Source organism: Trichinella spiralis, assembly GCF_000181795.1.
Source record: "Trichinella spiralis strain ISS 195 chromosome Unknown Scfld9, whole genome shotgun sequence".
NCBI lineage: Eukaryota > Metazoa > Nematoda > Enoplea > Trichinellida > Trichinellidae > Trichinella > Trichinella spiralis.
The window spans coordinates 1,729,834-1,748,216 of NW_003526948.1; the positions used below are offsets into that span (position 1 = coordinate 1,729,834).

Consider the following 18,383-nt stretch of genomic DNA (forward strand, 5'->3'; position numbering starts at 1 on the left):
GTAATTTCAACGATAAATATACGAACAGGCTAAACGAACAGTAGAAATGCTGACGAAAGATAAATGGATCAGTGACAGGCAAGATAATGAACAAGTCGAAGAAGATACGGGATGTTTGGTGAATACGGTAGATTTTACCATTGAACAAGCGGCGTTGAAGGGGCGAAGACGGCTCCAACACCGGGTAATGGGATTCGGCTGCGTGGCTTTGTTGTTCGGCATTCTGTTCATCGTTGTCGGTATATTGGTGTTTGTGCTCCGGCCGACGGTTCTGGCAATCAGTCGCCACAGTTACCAGGCGGAATTACTGTGGAACAACGTGCTGTTGTTGATGGTAGGACTGAGTGCTGTTGGATCCCAACTGCTCCACAGCGACCTGCTGCTCAGCTTGGCCACGATGAATTGCCTAGTGTCGGCTGTCATGGCGATCGGTTCATTGTCCACACATTTAGCCGGCGCCTATTTCGCCCACTTGGATGCCAAATCACCGCCCGTCAATTTCAACAATGGAACTTCGGCAAATCAGTCGCCGGCTGCTGGCACTGGTAATCTATTTCATTTGAATATCTCGGTCGTGGTGTTGGGCTTGTTGGCTTGGTTGACGACGGTGCTGTTGTTCCGCGACTGTCGTCAACTGTTGTCCTCGACAGCCGGACCCGGTCAACGTCGGGATGTACTGTTGACCAGCCCGAGATTGACAATCGCGTCGGTGGTGCAGTTGATCTTGGGCTTGCTATTGACCGCCTGGTACGTTTCCATCGAAGTACTGTACGCCGGCAACAACGTCGACCTGAATCCAATCGACGCCGACATGTTGCCGTTGTGCTTGCTGATGACCAGTGCCGGCTGCATGAGTGTGGTCGCTCTGGCCGACCGCGCCCGTGCGATGCTGACCACGGCGGCCCTGTTGCACGGAGTCAGCTTGTTGTTGGCGGTCAATTTTTCCCACCGCCCGTTCGCCTTGTTCTCCTTCATTCTCGACCACTGGTCAGCAACGTCTCGCCACAGCGCTTTCTTTTACGAAATTCGACTCTTCCTTTGTCTGCTGTTGACGATCACCTACGCGCTGTTGTCCGCCTTGACCGGCTATTTGTTTTACAAAATGACCAAATTCAGCTTGAACTCCGACGTCGTGCAACCGGGCAACGGCGGTATTTCGCGTGAAAAAAAATGGCGCCGTCGACGTTTCGCAAGCTCAATTTTACCTTTCATCCAAACCCTGCTCGGCTTGGCCTACGCCCTTTTGGACGTGCTAGCCGTCGGCATGTTTTACATGTACAAGTTGGATTTCACACCACTGCCCGTGTTCGTCGTCTGCAGCGGTCTGCTGACATTGAGACGCTGGAACGAGTCGACTGTAGTCGCTCTGGCAGCCAGCGTGTCCTTCTTCTGCCTACCGTACGCCTTCCGAGATGTCTACTTGTTCATTTTCCACACCGCCTGGTCCATATCGCCGTCCAGCGTGCGAGTAGTCGCCAGTCGAATGACCGGCTCCAATTTGGCCGTGCACATGGCGCTTTTCCTGATCGCTCTGCTCGAGCTGGCGATCAGCTTTTTCCTGCTGCTGAGCGCGTTGAAAACCCTAACCACCAAATGGCGCCTCGTCCCAAACGGTCCCGGTCAACTGGGAGGTGCAATTTTCAAACTGCTCCGCTTGTTGGCAATTTGGCAGACGCTGACCGGCTCGGTGGAGGTGGGCGTCGGCGGCCGCCTGTTCACCAGCCACGCCAAATCGCCCAAATTGGCAGCTTTGTGCGGCGACGGTTCCATCGTCCGCGGGACATTGGTCGCCGGCGCCGGGGCGTTGCTGTTCGCCGCACTCGGTCGACCGCCGCTGCTTCGCTGCGCCCTGCTGGTCCAGGCCGCGGTTCTGGTCGCCACATATGCACAGCTCGACCCCGTCGCCAACCAGGCGAGCTCGTTGTTCCAAACGCCCACATTGGGCAAAGCCGCTTTCGGGGCGACGCTTTCCGCTCTGATCCTCACCACACTGGTTGTCGTTGTGTTGGCTCTTTATTTGGAACGTTCCAAAATGGAACCGAAACGCAGAGAACAGTCTGCTTTGATCAACTCTGGAAGAGAAATGAAAACTATTCGTTCTCACTGATCAGCAAACAAAATTTTCTCCTTCGCATATTTCAAACCGAACATCCATGCATGCACAAGCGTTTCTTTACTTGTTTCCATTTGCTAATAATAATGAAATAAAGAACTGTTAACACTGCGCAAATTTTCTAATGAGCTACTGAAGCTGCGTTTTATCAGCAAATAATGCCCCAATAGCAACGGCTTCGACGAATCAACCACCACTTGATGAAGACAAACCAACATTTAATACAGTAATCGTGAAAAACAGGTACAAAATTTTCTGAGTACGTGTTTGAAGATTCTGCAACATTCTGCTGCTGTCTTTTGGGCATAATTCGAATGCGTCTCGATTTAACAAAGTACCCACCCTAGTGCATTACTTTTCATCAGTTATCGAAGAAATTTGGGTTCGTTTTCAAAATTTCTTATTCTATTAGTTTGAACTATTTTTCCCTTCAGTTATCAAAATTATATTTATTTTTCATAAATTCGCTTAATTTTTGCACTAATACTTTTTACTTATCTTAGAATCATTTTCGATCTGTCCCATATAAATTTTCAGTATGTAATAAAATTATAAATTATTTTTGAAAACAATATTTCAGTTGAAAAAAAACCTAAACTGTTTATCACGAATTGAAAAATAATCTGCTTTAGCTTCATGATGGTACGATTTTTTGTATACCTGCATTATTATTTGGCAATGTATTTGCGTAAATTAAAAAAAATTCACTGTAAGATAGAATTGTTTAACAGTAAACAACTTTTTAAGAAGCTTAAAAGCAGGTATATAAAAACAATGGAGAAAGTTATGAAATGCGAAAGAAACGCCAAAAAATATTTAACTCATCTACATCGATCCTTGATTGATCAGAATCAACTGAAGTCAGAGCATGTGGCAAAAAGTATGTGTGCTGGCGTAAATTAAAAAGGTTAACTAACTTTGCATTGTAGCTAAAAAAATTTATAAATTTATAAATTTTATAAATTTATAAATTTTTTTATTTAATTATTGAAAGTCATTGAAAACAAAGTATTCATGTGCTATTTAAGTTTTTTAATTGCAGAAATTGAAAATTTCGAAGTTTATTAATGCTAATTTTTAAAAATTAAAAGTCAAAAATTTAAAAACTGCTTAATTTTAGTGAAAATCGGTATCAGTGTTGTAAACATAAATAAAGAAATTGATTATTAACGGTTGGAGGGTGGTGTGGCGTAGTGGTTAATAGCCAGCGAAGCCAACGCCCTCCCCAGCCGTGTTCGATTCCCGGAGACGGTTGAAAAAGCTAAGCGTACATATACACTAAGTACGCTAGCGGTTGAAGTGCCAATATGAGCACACCGCATATTCACATGTTCTGTATTCAAAACTATCCCAGGCCATAACTTCCATACATGGCAATCTTACCAAAAGATGCGCCAAGCCAGACAATGCCACCCCACTCTCAAAGGGTAGTGAAGTCACCGCGATAGATAATCACTGGCGGAATGGAGCATCCGCAGCAATGCGAAAGATAAGAATGAAGTTATGGATAAAGGCACACTGCTCCATTCCAACATTCGAATCAAAAACATAGGAAGATCGGTGCTAATCTGCCTGGCAGGGGAGCACCAATCTTTTTCCACATTAAATGGTTTAAAATGTTTTCAAAGTTGCTTTACAATATCGAATGATTTTATTTGAAATGCAAATAAATGATATGTTTACATTTCAATATGTTAATATCAACGAGTGTTGTTATTCATGTTCAAAGGGTTGCTTTCTTTTTTTTGAATTAACTTTTAATATCATTAATTTGCTAAAAATTTTAACCTGAAGAAAAAAACATTTGTTAAACTCATGAGCAATAATTTTGAATTAAAGTTATAAGTATTTGATTAAATTAATTGACTAAGTTGAATTTATTGATTTAAATTAATAGTTGTCTGTATTTTTTTAAATGAAGCTTCAACAAACTTGTATGTCAAGCTTGTTCTATTGGTCAGCCGACGCGTCGTAGCATACACAGACAACTGTAGAGATGGGGAAACGATCCACGTTGCGTATTCAATCGTTTGTCATTAATTAATTATCAGAAAATCTATTTATAAAAATTTGGCGCTTCACTCGCATGATTTCTGTTGGACATGCATAAATTGGACAAAAACAAAAACTTCCAGCTCATTAATCGTTTTCTGTGAAATGGTGTTTTTTACTCTTTGGAAAGAAGTAACGTTTCAATATAAAAGTCGACTGTTCACATTTCATTCACACAAACAGATATGGTAATTTGGACGATTAGCTAATCAATGAAAAAAAACATGCAAATGCAAAATATGCAAAATGCCATTTTTGTTCTTCTCATTTCCAACTGAGTGCAAAAAATGCTGACAGTTAACTTGAGCTCTGTTAACGTTGAACAGCGTACGGTAAGTCATTCAAATTTACTGCACAAAAATTAGCATAATAACCAAACAACCAACATTCACACTTTCTGAACATTTGGGAAAGCAGGGGATGATGAGACAAAAAAAAGTAATTCAAAGTCGCATGTCCAATTTCTGGGTATTCAATTGCAGTTGTTTTTTTAATAGCTATTCCATTACTTGATTGACAAAATATTCCAATCACAGCCAAATCAGCTATAGCATTAATGTAAGAAATGGTGATACTTCACCGATTTATGCAATGAAAATTCAAATATAAAAATATATCCTACATTTCATCAAATCATACTGTTTGTATTGTCTTTATTCTCGATTTTATTTTATCTGTGCTGTTGAAGTGCTCATTTCTGGGCAATACGTGAATTGCACAACGCATAAGTTTTTATTTGAAATTTTTATCTTTTTGTTTTCTTGTTTAGAGATTCCTGTTTTTAATTACTGAAACGGTATAAATTTCAATCAGTCTGTTTTTCAAGCTATGTGCGACGTGATTATTGCCTTAAGGTAGCGTTAATGAAGTAATAAATGCTTTTCTGAAGGTGTTATCGCCGGTGGTGCTGTTATCGCATTGATCAATGCCCACCGAGCGAAAAATATTCAAGAATCAGTAGTACGGTACATCGAAGGAAGCGTTGTTAGGCGTCTGAAGCCTTTCTTTATTCTTTTTTGAAAATTGATATTATCAAATAATTATTTGTATTTTTGTTTATTTTTCGTTGAGAAATTAAAAAAGTATTTTTTATTATGCTCTATACTCTTTTAGTTTTTTTCCTGAAATATCAGGTCGTTAATGTTGCTTATTGGAGAAAACAATTAGTTTTTCATACTGAATAGTTTACTTTTGATTTTTAATTATGCTCACAATTATAATTTATTTTTATGTCACAGCTGTTTTACTGTAATATTATTTGCGCGTCATATCATACAGTAATGCATTTCTATGCGTTGTGTAAAATGAGAAGATGCTCAGAGTCACTCGAAGTTACATGTTTTGATTATTTTTAATAATTTTTAATATGGCTTTAAGAATCTCTTTTTTTGTTTACTGATTATCTGACAGAACATTTTTTCTTATAAAATATATGTAATGCAGTCTAAATCGTGTGAAATTGTTATGATGCAAAGTACTTTTGTTATTGAAATGAACTTGTCTTGGAAAGTTATTGCAAAATAGAATGTTTCTAACTTGGATAAATTTTTAAAGATGTTAATTAATTTGAGATGCTGTTATATTCAATAACAAGATTGAAATTTTCGATTCGTTAAGATGATGGAATCTACCAACGATGTTTCTCAGTTCAGTGAATTGCTGCAAGCTTTTCGAGATCGGTACAACTGTGAAGCCGAATATGTTGTTAAGAGTCCTGGAAGGATGAACATTATAGGTTATTGCGATATTGCTGCAGTTAATATTTATATTCCATGATATGATGTTAATATTTAACAGGTGAACACATTGATTATAGCGGTTATCCAGTACTTCCGATGGCAGTCGATGAATGCATCTATGCTGCATTTTCTGTTAATCAAAATTCTGAAGAGATAACTGTTTGTAACACTGACCCCAAATACGAGTAATTCTACATGACAATATTAATAAACACGTTTTAGTTGTATAAATTAAGTTAAATTTTCCAACATTTTTGGCTTTTATTTATTTATAGTGGGATTTATTGCATTTATTCTTGATGGTCAGAGGTAAATGTTTAATTGTTTTTAGGCCATTTGAAGCATTATATTCCTACTTTATTACATCTTGCAAGAATCTGAGCTGGAAAGATTATTTTTTGACTGGCGTTGTGGCTGCGATGGATCACATTGAAGAATATCAGTATAAAGCGAGCGAAGATGCGGAAGTGAAACTTACTTTTAAAGGTAATTAATCTTCAAGAAATATGTTTTCTTTGAATTTGAAATTTAACTTTTTGTTCCATATTTACAGTTTTTACTGTTTAAATTATAGTTTAATGAGAAACATAAGTTTAATACTATAGGCGTTGAGAATAGTTTAATGGGGAAATTGGAAATTATTTGGCACCGTTCATCTAATTTTTATTATGTTCAATAAATAAATACATTTGTATATATTTATTTTTGTAAATATATAGATGGAAGAAATTGAGAAAGCATATTGTGAATTAGAGTTAGTTAGTTTGTAGAATGTTGGATTTTTTCTTGTTGATCATGTAAAAGTTGTACAATAATTGATAGTATTGTCGAAATTTTCACGAAAAGTTTTATTAATTAATTATAAAGAAAGTGATTTTCGATTGAAATGTATTTTTTGCAGGCTTCAAAGCGATGATCAGTAGCAAACTGCCAGAACGTAGGGGCTTAGCTATCTCTACTGCACTTGTTTGTTGTGCAGCGGCGTGTACAATGGTCGCGGTGGGCGATGGCAATTTCCGCACCATAACCAAAGTACAGTAAATTTGAAAATGAAGATCAATTTTTTTCATTTTTTCAAAATTCAGGAAACTTTGGCGGAATTGTGTTCAGAATACCAAAACGCTGACCTTGTTCGTGGCCCTATGGATAACTTAATTTGTTTTACCGCACGACAAGGAGCGGTCGGTTTTTATTCATTTCAATTGCAAGCTGCTCACTTTGAAAATTTTTGCTGATCTTGCAGGCGAAATATATTCAGTTTAAACCGCTTCGTCTCGACGATGTCACTTTGCCGCCGAAGGCTCGTTTTCTGGTTTTCCATTGTGGACTTCAATCGGCGAAAAATGCAAAGTTTCCTTTGTTCAGCAAACGTGTGACGGAATGTTGTTTAGCAACAAAAGTTGTTTGCTTTTATTGTTTATTTATTGGTTTATTTGGAATTAATTTATTTAAATTTTCAGTTTATTGCTAAAGTTTTTGGACTGGACTGGCGTAAGATGAATACTATTAGGGAAGTTCAGGACGCTGTCGGTGACATTGACGACAACACATTCAAAGAAATTGCGTTGTCTCCATTCAGACAAGTCTCTTACACAATTGCCGAGATAATAAGCTTCTTGCAGTGCAACGAATGTGAATTGGACATATTACGTCGCCGACGTTACCGAACCAGTGATTTTATTAATTAATTTACATATTCTGATAGCTTTTTTTGTTTTTTTATGTCGATTGAGATTTGTTGTTATGCAAATTTCAGAAGAACAATTTTATTTGAAAAGGAGAGCCAGACACGTGATTGAAGAATCGATGCGTGTGAAAGAGTTTCGTTCGATTTGCGATCAATTTGCCAACGGTCAGTTGTCAGAGGATCTTTGCCTGACAAAGCTGGGAAAATTGCTGGACGACAGTCACCACTCGTGTTCATACTTCTACGACTGTACCTGTGAAGAATTGGATTTCATCCAGCAGATGTTCAAGTTAGCTGCTAATTTCTTTTCTATCCTTTTTTATGCTGCTATTTTTCATTGTTTTTTTCATTGCAATTTGATTATTTCACGTGGATCGAGAAATATCCGTGTCAATTGTCTGATCAACTACTATTTCATTCACTTCTACTATTTGCTCAGCGTTTTGATATTATGCAAATTTTGTTTGAATATTTAATAAATATGAGAATTTTTAGGAAATTTGGTGCCATAGGAAGTCGTTTGACTGGACTAGGATGGGGTGGTCCTGTTGTTGCATTGATCGATGCCGAACGAGCGGAAAGTTTTAAAGAATCAATAGAACAATACATCGCAGGAAGCGCTTTTAGATCTTATAAGCCTTTCTTCGTTTCACCTGGACAAGGCTTGCAGATTTTTAGTCTACCACACAATTGAAACGTTTCTATTCCTTCTTCTTCTTCTTCTTCTTCTTCTTCTTCTTCTTAGGAAATTGTAAGTGAACATTTCAATACATCGTAAATACACTTTCTACTTTTGCATATTTTTATTACATCTTATCCAAGAGAAGCTTTTACTGATATTTATCATGATTTACAAGATACTGTGATTTATAAACTGCAGTAATATGCAGGGAAATTACGAGTTTTATTTGCTTCTCATTTATTTATCAGATGCTGTGTGATGCGTAATAAATGTCGAACACGTACATGCTAATTTATTTAATGCAAAATATCTTTCTCTGTAACAGTAAGGTCTGCAACTTTCTTGCAGTGCCGTTTATCTTTTCAGTGTTGCACAATATTGGAAAATAAATTTCTAATCTACGACTGGTATTTTATTAGCTACTTTGCGCAACTCTTTTAAATTTGATGAAAACAAATTGAAAAAATTTTGTTATTCAACTGTTTCATCAGATGATCATGAAACAGTCTATAATTTTGAATTTCTTTTACTGATAATAATAATTTAAAAAATATTATTTATTATGAAGCGAAATTTATGATCATGAAAGTACAATAGCTAGCTAAAGTAATTCGTTCTCTGACTGTTCAAAGTGCCGACTTTGGTAAAATCATTTTGTCGCTAAAAATATGTAAATTAGCACAAGTTAAAGAAATAAATTAATAAAACAGACAATTTTATTGTTGTTGACAAGCATAAATTTGTACACCGTTTTATTTCACTCTTGGAAATCATTGGATAAGAAGCATTTATATGTTTTTTAATTGCAGAAAATGAAAATTTGTAAGTTTATTAAAGGTAATTTTTAAAAATTAAAAGCAAAAATTTAAAAACTGCTTAGTTTTAGTGAAAATCGGTATTAGTGTTGTAAACATAAATAAAGAAATTGATTATTAACGGTTGGAGGGTGGTGTGGCGTAGTGGTTAATAGCCAGCCAAGCCACCGCCCTCCCCAGCCGTGTTCGATTCCCGGAGGCAGTTGTAAAAGCTAAGCGTACACATACACTAAATACGCTAGCGGTTGAAGTGCCAATATAAGCACACAACATATCCAATATGCCCTGGATTCAAAACTATCCCAAGCCCCAAACCATACCTCCTTACATGCCATTCCAAGTTTACGATCTATGTTCTGCGTGCAAAACGGAATTGAAATGGCCAACAATGGCGAATTGGTGAAATGCATCCATATTAAGAATGAAGTTATGGATAAAGCGCTCCGCCCAAGTCGAACTTCAAGAATCAAAAACAAAGGAAGATCGGTGCTAATCTGCCTGGCAGGGGAGCACCAATCTTTTCAAACATTAAATGGTTTGAAATGTTTTCAAAGTTGCTTGATAATGTCGAATGATTTTATTTGAAATGCAAATAAATAATATGTTTACATTTCAATATGTTAATATCAACGAGTGTTGTTATTCATGTTCAAAGGGTTGCTTTCTTTTTTTTGAATTTACTTTTAATATCATTAATTTGTTCAAATTTATAAAATAATTTAGCCTGTAGAAAAAAACATTGGTTGAAATCATGAGCAATAATTTTGAATTAAAGCTATAAGTATTATTAATATTATGACTATTTCAGCTTTCTGATTAATTTAATTGATTGATTTAAATTAGTAGTCGTGTGTATTTTTTGAAATGAAGCTCTGTCTGCGCATTATTTGTCATGCTTGTTCTTTCAGTTGGTCGTATTAAAATATTTAACTTGAAAATCATTGTTCTGCAAAAATGATTACTGTTGATCTTATCAGCGTGTTTCAGCTTTTATTTTCGAATTATATTCATAAATATGTGAATAAATGCAATGTCAATTTTTTATATGAAAAATGCACGATGAACTGTCAATAAATTCGTCTGATATTGCTTTATGCTTATTTTTTTATCAATAACTGCACAAAAACTGTTGTTGATGAATAGTTCCATTTTCATCGATTGGATGAAATGAAGTGAATTGCGAAGTATTTTATTTTACCTCAACTTGAATTTGGAAATTTGCATAATGCAGTATTTTCAACCGTGCCCTTGTTTAGTTTTGTTATGTGATTACGTTTATTTAGCTGATGGTGATGAACAATTTGTATGCACTGGTTAAGATAGAGATAAAAATTTGCATCAAATTGAATCGTTGTTCTGCACCGAGTAGAGTGCAATAGTAGATAAGTTCAACGATTTTGAACGATGTTTTATCTGCTGCTGCATTATTTCGCGTTTATTCACTTTGTTTTGCCATCATCAGATCATCTGATAAAAGTGGCGAAATGTAGATCTGTTTGTTTGCATTATGTAAGTTATTATAAAGTTGATTTAATTTAGTTTTTTGCTAATATTGCAAAATTTCAGTTGAGCTTTCGAAGAGTAGTTGAACGGTATGATGGAAAAGCGGATATCAGCTACGTTTGTTCTGATTCCCTTTGCAAAAATGTTTGCATTGATTTTTGTTTTTCCATTTTTTCAGTGTTGTATTTTTTGTTTGTTTGTAAATTATGGAATTATTTAGTGTTGGGATAATTGCCATCAGAATTCTGAAAATCATCAGTTATGCTTCTCTGGCTGCAGAACCCATTCCGTAAAGCCAAATCTTTCTCGAAGTCAATTGTTTGTTTACATTTTTGATACTGTAGAACTCTGCCTGGTGTGAAGAAAGTTGTGATGCATTTGACTGGATTTTTTCAAACACAAGTCCATTTTTTGAACGTCAGTAATTGGAATAGTTTGTATGTTGTGACTTTTCAGACCAACAAATCCAGTTCCATCCGGGCAATGTGCATTTTATTTGTATGAATTTGGTGGGCAATATTGAATCCCCTTCCGCCATTGCATTGTATCGCATTAATGATGATCAATCAATTCTTCAAGGTCCAACTGTATATGTGGTGGAATCGAGACAAAAAGTTTGGAGTTCTACAGATAATTCATTTGAAACTTCCACATGGACTGTTGTTGGAATGGCAAGTTATTTTTGAATTATTATCTTCAGGTGGAATTTTTATGAATACATAAAATGATTATTTTTAGAGAGCTGATCAATTATTTAGTCTGCAGCCACTTTTACCGAATCAATTTTATCAAGTGCGTGTTACTGCTGTACAGCAAATTAATAATGTCGTTCTTGGTTTCGAAAGTGGCTGGCAGCAGATGCTAATAGGTGACAGTGATAGTATTGAAAATGAAATTTAATTAATTTTATTTTTTTTCGTTTATTAGGTGAAGCTGTTCTTGGCCCGGTTAGTTCACTAAAAATAAAAGAGCAAATTTTGCATCCTCAGCACGGACTGACAGCTATCATATCGTGGAAACCGAATGAACATTGTACGTGGACTTGTTTTTATTATTATTATTATTATTATTATTTCAAAAGTTTTATTCCATCTACTTTAGATCCATCTTGTTTTTATCATTTGTTTTGGACAAATAATTTGACTTCCTCAACAAAAAGCTTACTTGTAGTAAGTTTGTCATTTCAAATGCTTTCGTATATAAAGTCCGCTGCATTTTAGTGATTGTTTTCACTTTGTGAAGAATTATTTTGCATAAAATTAAATTGCTTGAACATAATGAACAATAATTATTATTCTGTGTTTCATTAAAATTGTGATGTTTTGTAATGTAATGTAATGTAATGATGTAATTGTTTTTCTTTTTTGAATTTAGGAAGGCAAATTTGAATATGGGATTACGGGATTGGCTTACAATTCCAACTATACTGTCATGATTCGTTCTTTATCTAGCGCGAAAATTGTACGATTAGAATCATCATCGGTCAGTGTTCAATTCCATACCAACGACTGCCTGTCGATGCATCAGTTCAATTTCTCAGAATGCGGTTAGTGGTGATTTGGATTGATGTTTTGCTGAAATTAATTGTTTACATTCTACTTGCACAATTGAATATTCAAATTTTCAGCTCCTGGTTCTGTTCGCAATGTCACACTTCAGTTTGACAATGGCAGTGCATTTGTGAGCTGGAAACCGCCAAAATATTACGATCAACCGATCAATGAAAACGTATTTTTGAATTATTTAGTAAAATGGAAATCTTTATTTTCACTTCATCATCAATGTTTGGAACCCGTCGATCTTCAATATATAGTAGATACTGTAATGTCAGACTCATTGTTGATTTATTGTTTGTTTTCTAATGTTAAAATCACTTACAGAAAAATCTTACTGTCAAGTTAGAAAATGTTACAGTAGGCTGCCAGTACAGTGTTGAAATATTTGCCAATACCACTGCAGGTATTGGAAAAGGGCAGCGTATTTATTTCAATTCAAGTAAAGCTGTAAGTTCTAGGAGTAGTTTATGCATAATTTTTTTCTTTTTCAATTTTATTAAAATACAATCTGATAAAATTATTTATTATTTACCGGGTTTGATTTTGGTTTATGAAAGTTTCTTGTAATTCATTGTCGATCATTATCATGCATAATACTGTAAGAGTACACTTTTTTCATTTTATCCTTTTCTATCAATTAAATAATATGATTTTTAATTTTGAAATTGTTAATTACCAATTCTTTAAAAATAGCATAATGAACAGTAAGTGAAATGGATAATAGAACATGTTTGCCAAGAAATTATCATTTTACTTTTGTCTGCCTTTGTGAAAATGAATAATTTTTCTTTAGATTGATCTACAGTCAACTGCTCGAACATCATTCAATTTAAAATACCTCATACTAATACCTACCGGATTTGCAGTTGTAATAGTCGTAATAGTTGTTGTGATGCAAAGACGCGGACGACCTGTAATTTGTCCCTTCTATTATAATAAAAAAACACGAACAATTTTTGCTGTACGTGAAGTTTTTGAATGGCAATTAAATTGTGCAGATTTTCAATTTTAATTTTCGCTTTCCACTTTTGTTTAGTCTTTATTGCGGAAACCAAGCGTAGCTTATGAATTTGCCGGTTCTGAAGTTCCATTTTTTACTCATTCAGTTTCCACATCGGCTGCGTCATTGCCGAATCGCCCAGAACGTATAAAAGATCTTTTGGATTATGTGCACTGCGACGTGATACTTGGTGAGGGGACGTTTGGTTGCGTTTACAGAGCTATTTGTCATGCACCCGGCTTGCCACAGATCGTTGCCGTTAAAACTCTTAAACGAGGTTGGTTTTGAAAAAGTAGAAGAAATTTCAATAGAAAAAATTGCTACTCAAAATTGTATTCTTCAAGAATTTGGAAATGAAAGTAAAGAAGCGGAAAAGCATTTGCTTAAAGAAATTGAATTGTTACGTCGGCTGCGGCCTCACCCGAATGTAACAAAATACTTGGGTTATTGTTCTCGACCGGATGCGTTGATTTTGGTTTTAGAATATTGTCCACAAGGAAATTTGAAAAACTACCTCAAAAAACTTGTAAAAGTAAGTAATTTAAAATTTCAATTCACTTTACACTGGGATGATACTATTCAATATTCAGGGAAAGCACTCATCGTTGTCATGCACCATTCGAAACCGTCTGAACCCATTAAGCACCGATGATATATCATTTTCGAGTAATAAAACTCCGTATCGCATATCTAATTGGAGACCTTTATTTTATGGTCATCAAATTGCTCTTGGAATGCAGCACTTGGCCGCTCAGGGTCTTGTGCATCGCGATCTTGCTGCCAGAAATATATTAGTTGCAGATGGTAAAGCGTTATTGCCTTTTTCATCCCTTTTTAATGCCACTGATTGCGGTGCAGAATTTTCGAACATTTTGACACAGAAGAATTGGATCACTTCAACCGCAATTTAATACAATAATTAATTTGAAAATGAGACGTCAAAATTTTATACAGTTAATTGAATGCATGCATTTTGAACAAAAATACTTAGCAGTCGATTGTACAGAATTAATTGACAGCCAATTGTGTTATAATTCTGATTTTATTTTATTCGAATTCGATATTTTACAGTTGTTGCAATCATGTTATATAATTTAGATGGAAGACAAGTGAAAGTATCCGATTTTGGATTAAGCCGAACGGGAGGCAATTACCAACAGCTATTTGGAGCTCGTCTGCCGGTAAAATGGATGGCACCAGAATCAATTTTCAATTACTTTTTTTCAACCAAAAGTGACGTATGGTCTTTCGGCGTTGTACTGTGGGAAATTGCTAAATTTGGTGATGATCCATATCCAGGCATAGAATTGCCTCAATTATTGGACCTGTTGAAAAGTGGATATCACATGCCTCAACCGGATGGATGTGATACTGCTCTGTCTGTGATTTGAATGTTTGCAGTTGTTCTTTTATTTTTTTAATTAATTTGTTCAATTAAATTCAGATACAAGCTGATGGTGAAATGTTGGAACAAAGATGCCGACTTGAGACCAACTTTTTCTGATATTCGTATTCAACTGGAATTGCAGCTTCATTTGAAAGCAGCTGGCTTTGGTTGTCCAATGGAACAACAGTAAGAAAGTAAGAAAGTTCTATTCACATTACTGATTATTATTATTATTATTATTGTTGTTCTTGTTGTTGTTACGCTTCAACTTGAATTAATTCCATTTAAAAAATTACAAATATTTCTCCATTATTCTTCATATGACAATGCAAATTATAAAGGATGGTATTAAATTTAAAAATTGATGATAAACTGTCTTCAAGCATAATGGTTTAATATAAAGAATGTACAAAAAAATATCAGCAGAAATGTCACAAAAGAGACTAACTACTTGCGCAAAGTATGGCAGAGAAGAAAAATTGCTGTCAGTTGTGCACAAAACGAGCTCAAGATTCAACAACAGATAAGAGAACAATTTGTTGCAAGTTGGCGTAAACGACATATCAACAAGGAAAAGCTTAGGCCGTTCGTTCCACGCGTTGATTATTCGTAGACGAACAGCAGAGTGGTTCAGTTGATACGATTTGATGAAATTTTATGCATTCGATTGCTGAAATTTGAAACATTATCATTGGGACTGATGAGCATGATACTTGAGAACTAGATTCAGACGGTGAACTTCCATTTTAATGCAAAAGATTGCAATGACAGCTGAAATGCGCCGCTCACAAAAGAAATCAGATCAGCAGTTAATAAGAAATATTTATGAACATGTCAGATTTGTTTGTCATTTCTGAACTACAGTTAACTTCCCCGCTGAAAAAGTGATTATAAAAGATTGCTCTTGATAATCTTTTTTGTAATACAGTATGTATTACGTAAGCAAATTTTCATCTAATCTTTTTGAAAGTAAATGATTTCAAAATGGTTTACCCAAGAAGTAATTCCATTTCTTCTTATTTGCACACATTGTTCCCATCACGTAATACATTTAGTTTGACGAGACATCCCCTCTAATTGATTTCTTTTCTTAATTTAGAAATTTCGGGTGGTCACTTGTATTTTGTTGCTGAAAAACAACTTCATAAAAATAAGAAATATTTATGCACAATATTTTATTCACAGTGAAAATACAAAAATCAGAGATACAAGTATAATATTATAATTGAGCAATAAACCAATATAGCACTTGATTGTTAACCGCAAGTGCCATTTGACAGGCTGAAGCTTCACTTAACACTTGCAGTAAACAAACCATCGTTCACCAGAGATGTGGGACTTTAGATGTGGGACATGTGGGATGGAGACATTCTGTATTTGCTATTTCTCGGCATCATATCTTGTTTGCCACTGGTGTATACGTCTCCACGTTCCACGTAACGACCAAACGCTGCTTCAATGCAGAAAATCGATGATTTCGTTCTTTCAACATTCCTTCAGTGTGTGTTCATCTTGTTTGGCATACAATACACGCGGGCGGAATATTTATGCTTCTTTCCATTTCTGCACTTAACTTCAGCTTGGCATCTTGAAGCTGAGAAAGGGGTGCTGTATGTGCGATGCGCCACATCTTAAGGACTTTTGATGTTCATTGGTTCCCAGCAACCATCTTCATCGGAAAATACCAAGCATTCACTCTCTCTCTCTCTCTTCGATATTTCATTGCATCACATCTTGGTATGCTGTTTTGTGAATTTTCTTTCCTCTTTACTGTCAGGTTCAGCCTTCAACTTTCGCTTCAGTTGAACTTGGGACTGATTTATTGTTATTCTTTGATATGAACAACATCACATAACGCTTCGTCGATATGCCTCTTCCATGATAGGTCTGATGTCTGATGGAGAGAATTGCTTCAACAAAGCAACGAGTTCAGCCTTCGTCAGTGTGTTTACCACTGGCAGCGCATTCGAGCACACTGACAGCACACAATCGCTCCGCTGCTATTTATTGCCACAGTGCTCAGCTTTTATTCACAACTGGCCAATCATAGGTTTTGACAAATCAAATTCCGCTTTGACAAGCATTTCCTGGAATTGCCGTTGAAAACGATTGCATCATTTTATTGATTACCACCAGTTGTTCAGCTTGAAATGACCTTGGAAAAATTATTGATTTTCTTACAGCTACAACGCTGAAGAAGAAGCGATCCACAGGCCCGCTAGTTGAATCGCGTTCGAGCATTTCCATTTTGCTGTTATGTAGATAGATAGCAGCCTCGTCATCGACCAGTTTTAGTATTTTCCAGCCCTTGCTTATTATGTTGAAGCTCGAGCAGATATTGATTTTCTTCGTTAGCTGACATTTCCGCTGTGACTGGAACGGCCGTAGCGACACTCGTAAAGCGTTAAGCGGCGCTTGCTGCACCCCATTTGTTTTCTAACATATTTTCGAAGCTTTCGGACCCAATGTCACAGGTCGGATAGTGTTCAAAAACAAGATTAGCAAGAACGTCGAATCCACACTGAAATCATGTGACAATGATAAGCTTGTCGAAAGCAGTGTGTAGGTTGGCGTTTTATCCGCTGGTTGAATTGAGCATTGGAAACGATTCTGCTGGCTATGTATACCATTCGATTTCGACTTTCTTCCATTTTCCTGTTCTTTCTCATAACACACAATAATTCAGATAAGATTTATGTTCTGGTAGAAATTTTCACGCTGCAATCTGGTTGCTGCATGTAGTTGGTAACAGCGATAACTTGAAGAAAAATTTGACGTAAAATTCAACTCTAGGACGCGAAGCCATATTAGTTGCTCTGGTAATCAAAACTGTTCATCGGTATACCACCATTCAGATTAGATCGAAAGGATGTCCTCCTTTCTGCCAAGCACTGATTCGTAATGGTTCGGCGGTATTCACATAGTCAAACGCATATTCTAGGACGAAAATTCTGCCTGATTTTCTGATTGAATGCCTGTCCTTTTTCCAGTATATTCATTTTAGTTTTCTGTCGTAGCATTTTCAAAACTCAGGCTGAGAATGAGATGATTTTTTCATGCTCACCATTTCTACTTACTGTACTTATGTGCTACCGTATTGTATTGTCAAGTTCAAATGTTTATTGTTGGTTTGCAGATACTGTTGTGATTGTTATTGTTTAAAACAGGAAAAGTGATGGTCGAAGTTGAATATGAAAAAAATAATGTAACTTGCAAAGCAACAATAAATGAATGAATGAATGGATGAATATTTACTTCTTTATTATGGAAAATGTGTGATACTCTCTCTGATTGTAGCGTTAAGTTTTCAATTTTACTGAAAAACATTCTGTGAATTTGTGAAAATTTTTGAATTTTACGTTATCAAATGAGTAGTGAGAAGTCGAGATAACTTTTTATTTCACTTTCACAAAAAGCATTTCGCTTCGAATGTCTATCTGTCAGTTTTTTGTTTTCGAAAAGCAGCCCCGCTGAAAGCTGCACTGAAGCTATTCATTTTTGATTGATGGTGGTTTCGAAAGAACGATGTCACTTAGAAAAAGCTTTTTAGAAATGACAGCAACTGGTTTGTTCCTTTCAGCAATAATAATATGCCTGATGCTTTTTTCTTGTTCGTCAGGTTGCATGGTTGTTTGTTGAAGTGAAAAAGAGGATATTTTAATAAATTAGTGAGTGCTTTTGATTGACAATTCATTCGTTCTGGTGGAGTTTCGAAGTACTTTGACATCGTGAAATGAAATGTGAACATTGACGAATGAGAAAAAGTGAAATTTGAACGAAAAAGAGCCTCTGAAATTGAAATGTTCAAAATAAGCTGACAAAATGTGATTTTCTTTTTTTTCAGTTCAG

General features: G+C 35.8%; 6 protein-coding genes across 6 annotated transcripts; 5 read left to right on the plus strand and 1 right to left on the minus strand.

Moving 5' to 3' along the window:
• Positions 1 to 46: 46 nt before the first annotated feature.
• On the plus strand, positions 47 to 2,107 carry Tsp_11572 (hypothetical protein). The gene has a single exon (XM_003371437.1). The coding sequence runs from the start codon at positions 47 to 49 to the stop codon at positions 2,105 to 2,107; it is 2,061 nt and encodes a 686-aa protein (XP_003371485.1).
• Positions 2,108 to 2,887: 780 nt separating this feature from the next.
• On the plus strand, positions 2,888 to 3,665 carry Tsp_11573 (conserved hypothetical protein). The gene is made up of 2 exons (XM_003371438.1): positions 2,888 to 3,007; positions 3,468 to 3,665. Exons 1-2 carry the CDS (start codon positions 2,888 to 2,890, stop codon positions 3,663 to 3,665), a joined length of 318 nt encoding a protein of 105 aa, XP_003371486.1.
• Positions 3,666 to 4,452: 787 nt separating this feature from the next.
• On the plus strand, positions 4,453 to 5,781 carry Tsp_11574 (conserved hypothetical protein). Its single transcript, XM_003371439.1, has 6 exons — positions 4,453 to 4,497; positions 4,935 to 4,942; positions 5,055 to 5,130; positions 5,404 to 5,496; positions 5,609 to 5,674; positions 5,737 to 5,781. The coding sequence occupies exons 1-6, from the start codon at positions 4,453 to 4,455 to the stop codon at positions 5,779 to 5,781; spliced, it is 333 nt and encodes a 110-aa protein (XP_003371487.1).
• Positions 5,782 to 5,785: 4 nt separating this feature from the next.
• Tsp_11575 (GHMP kinases C superfamily) lies at positions 5,786 to 8,285 on the plus strand. The gene is made up of 9 exons (XM_003371440.1): positions 5,786 to 5,900; positions 5,963 to 6,089; positions 6,236 to 6,390; positions 6,806 to 6,936; positions 6,990 to 7,085; positions 7,148 to 7,303; positions 7,365 to 7,575; positions 7,661 to 7,880; positions 8,087 to 8,285. The coding sequence occupies exons 1-9, from the start codon at positions 5,786 to 5,788 to the stop codon at positions 8,283 to 8,285; spliced, it is 1,410 nt and encodes a 469-aa protein (XP_003371488.1).
• A 1,181-nt stretch (positions 8,286 to 9,466) lies between these two features.
• Tsp_11576 (putative protein kinase domain protein) lies at positions 9,467 to 15,147 on the plus strand. The gene is made up of 19 exons (XM_003371441.1): positions 9,467 to 9,623; positions 10,372 to 10,391; positions 10,655 to 10,708; positions 10,812 to 10,909; positions 10,936 to 11,012; positions 11,048 to 11,205; positions 11,330 to 11,471; positions 11,519 to 11,635; positions 11,693 to 11,760; positions 11,966 to 12,137; positions 12,219 to 12,319; positions 12,472 to 12,594; positions 12,941 to 13,117; positions 13,184 to 13,424; positions 13,492 to 13,679; positions 13,738 to 13,951; positions 14,246 to 14,525; positions 14,592 to 14,720; positions 14,958 to 15,147. The coding sequence occupies exons 1-19, from the start codon at positions 9,467 to 9,469 to the stop codon at positions 15,145 to 15,147; spliced, it is 2,706 nt and encodes a 901-aa protein (XP_003371489.1).
• A 1,448-nt stretch (positions 15,148 to 16,595) lies between these two features.
• Positions 16,596 to 17,203, minus strand: Tsp_11577 (conserved hypothetical protein). The gene is made up of 2 exons (XM_003371442.1): positions 17,057 to 17,203; positions 16,596 to 16,952 (listed from the first exon to the last, which is right to left on the minus strand). The coding sequence occupies exons 1-2, from the start codon at positions 17,201 to 17,203 to the stop codon at positions 16,596 to 16,598; spliced, it is 504 nt and encodes a 167-aa protein (XP_003371490.1).
• Between the last annotated feature and the right edge of the window lie 1,180 nt (positions 17,204 to 18,383).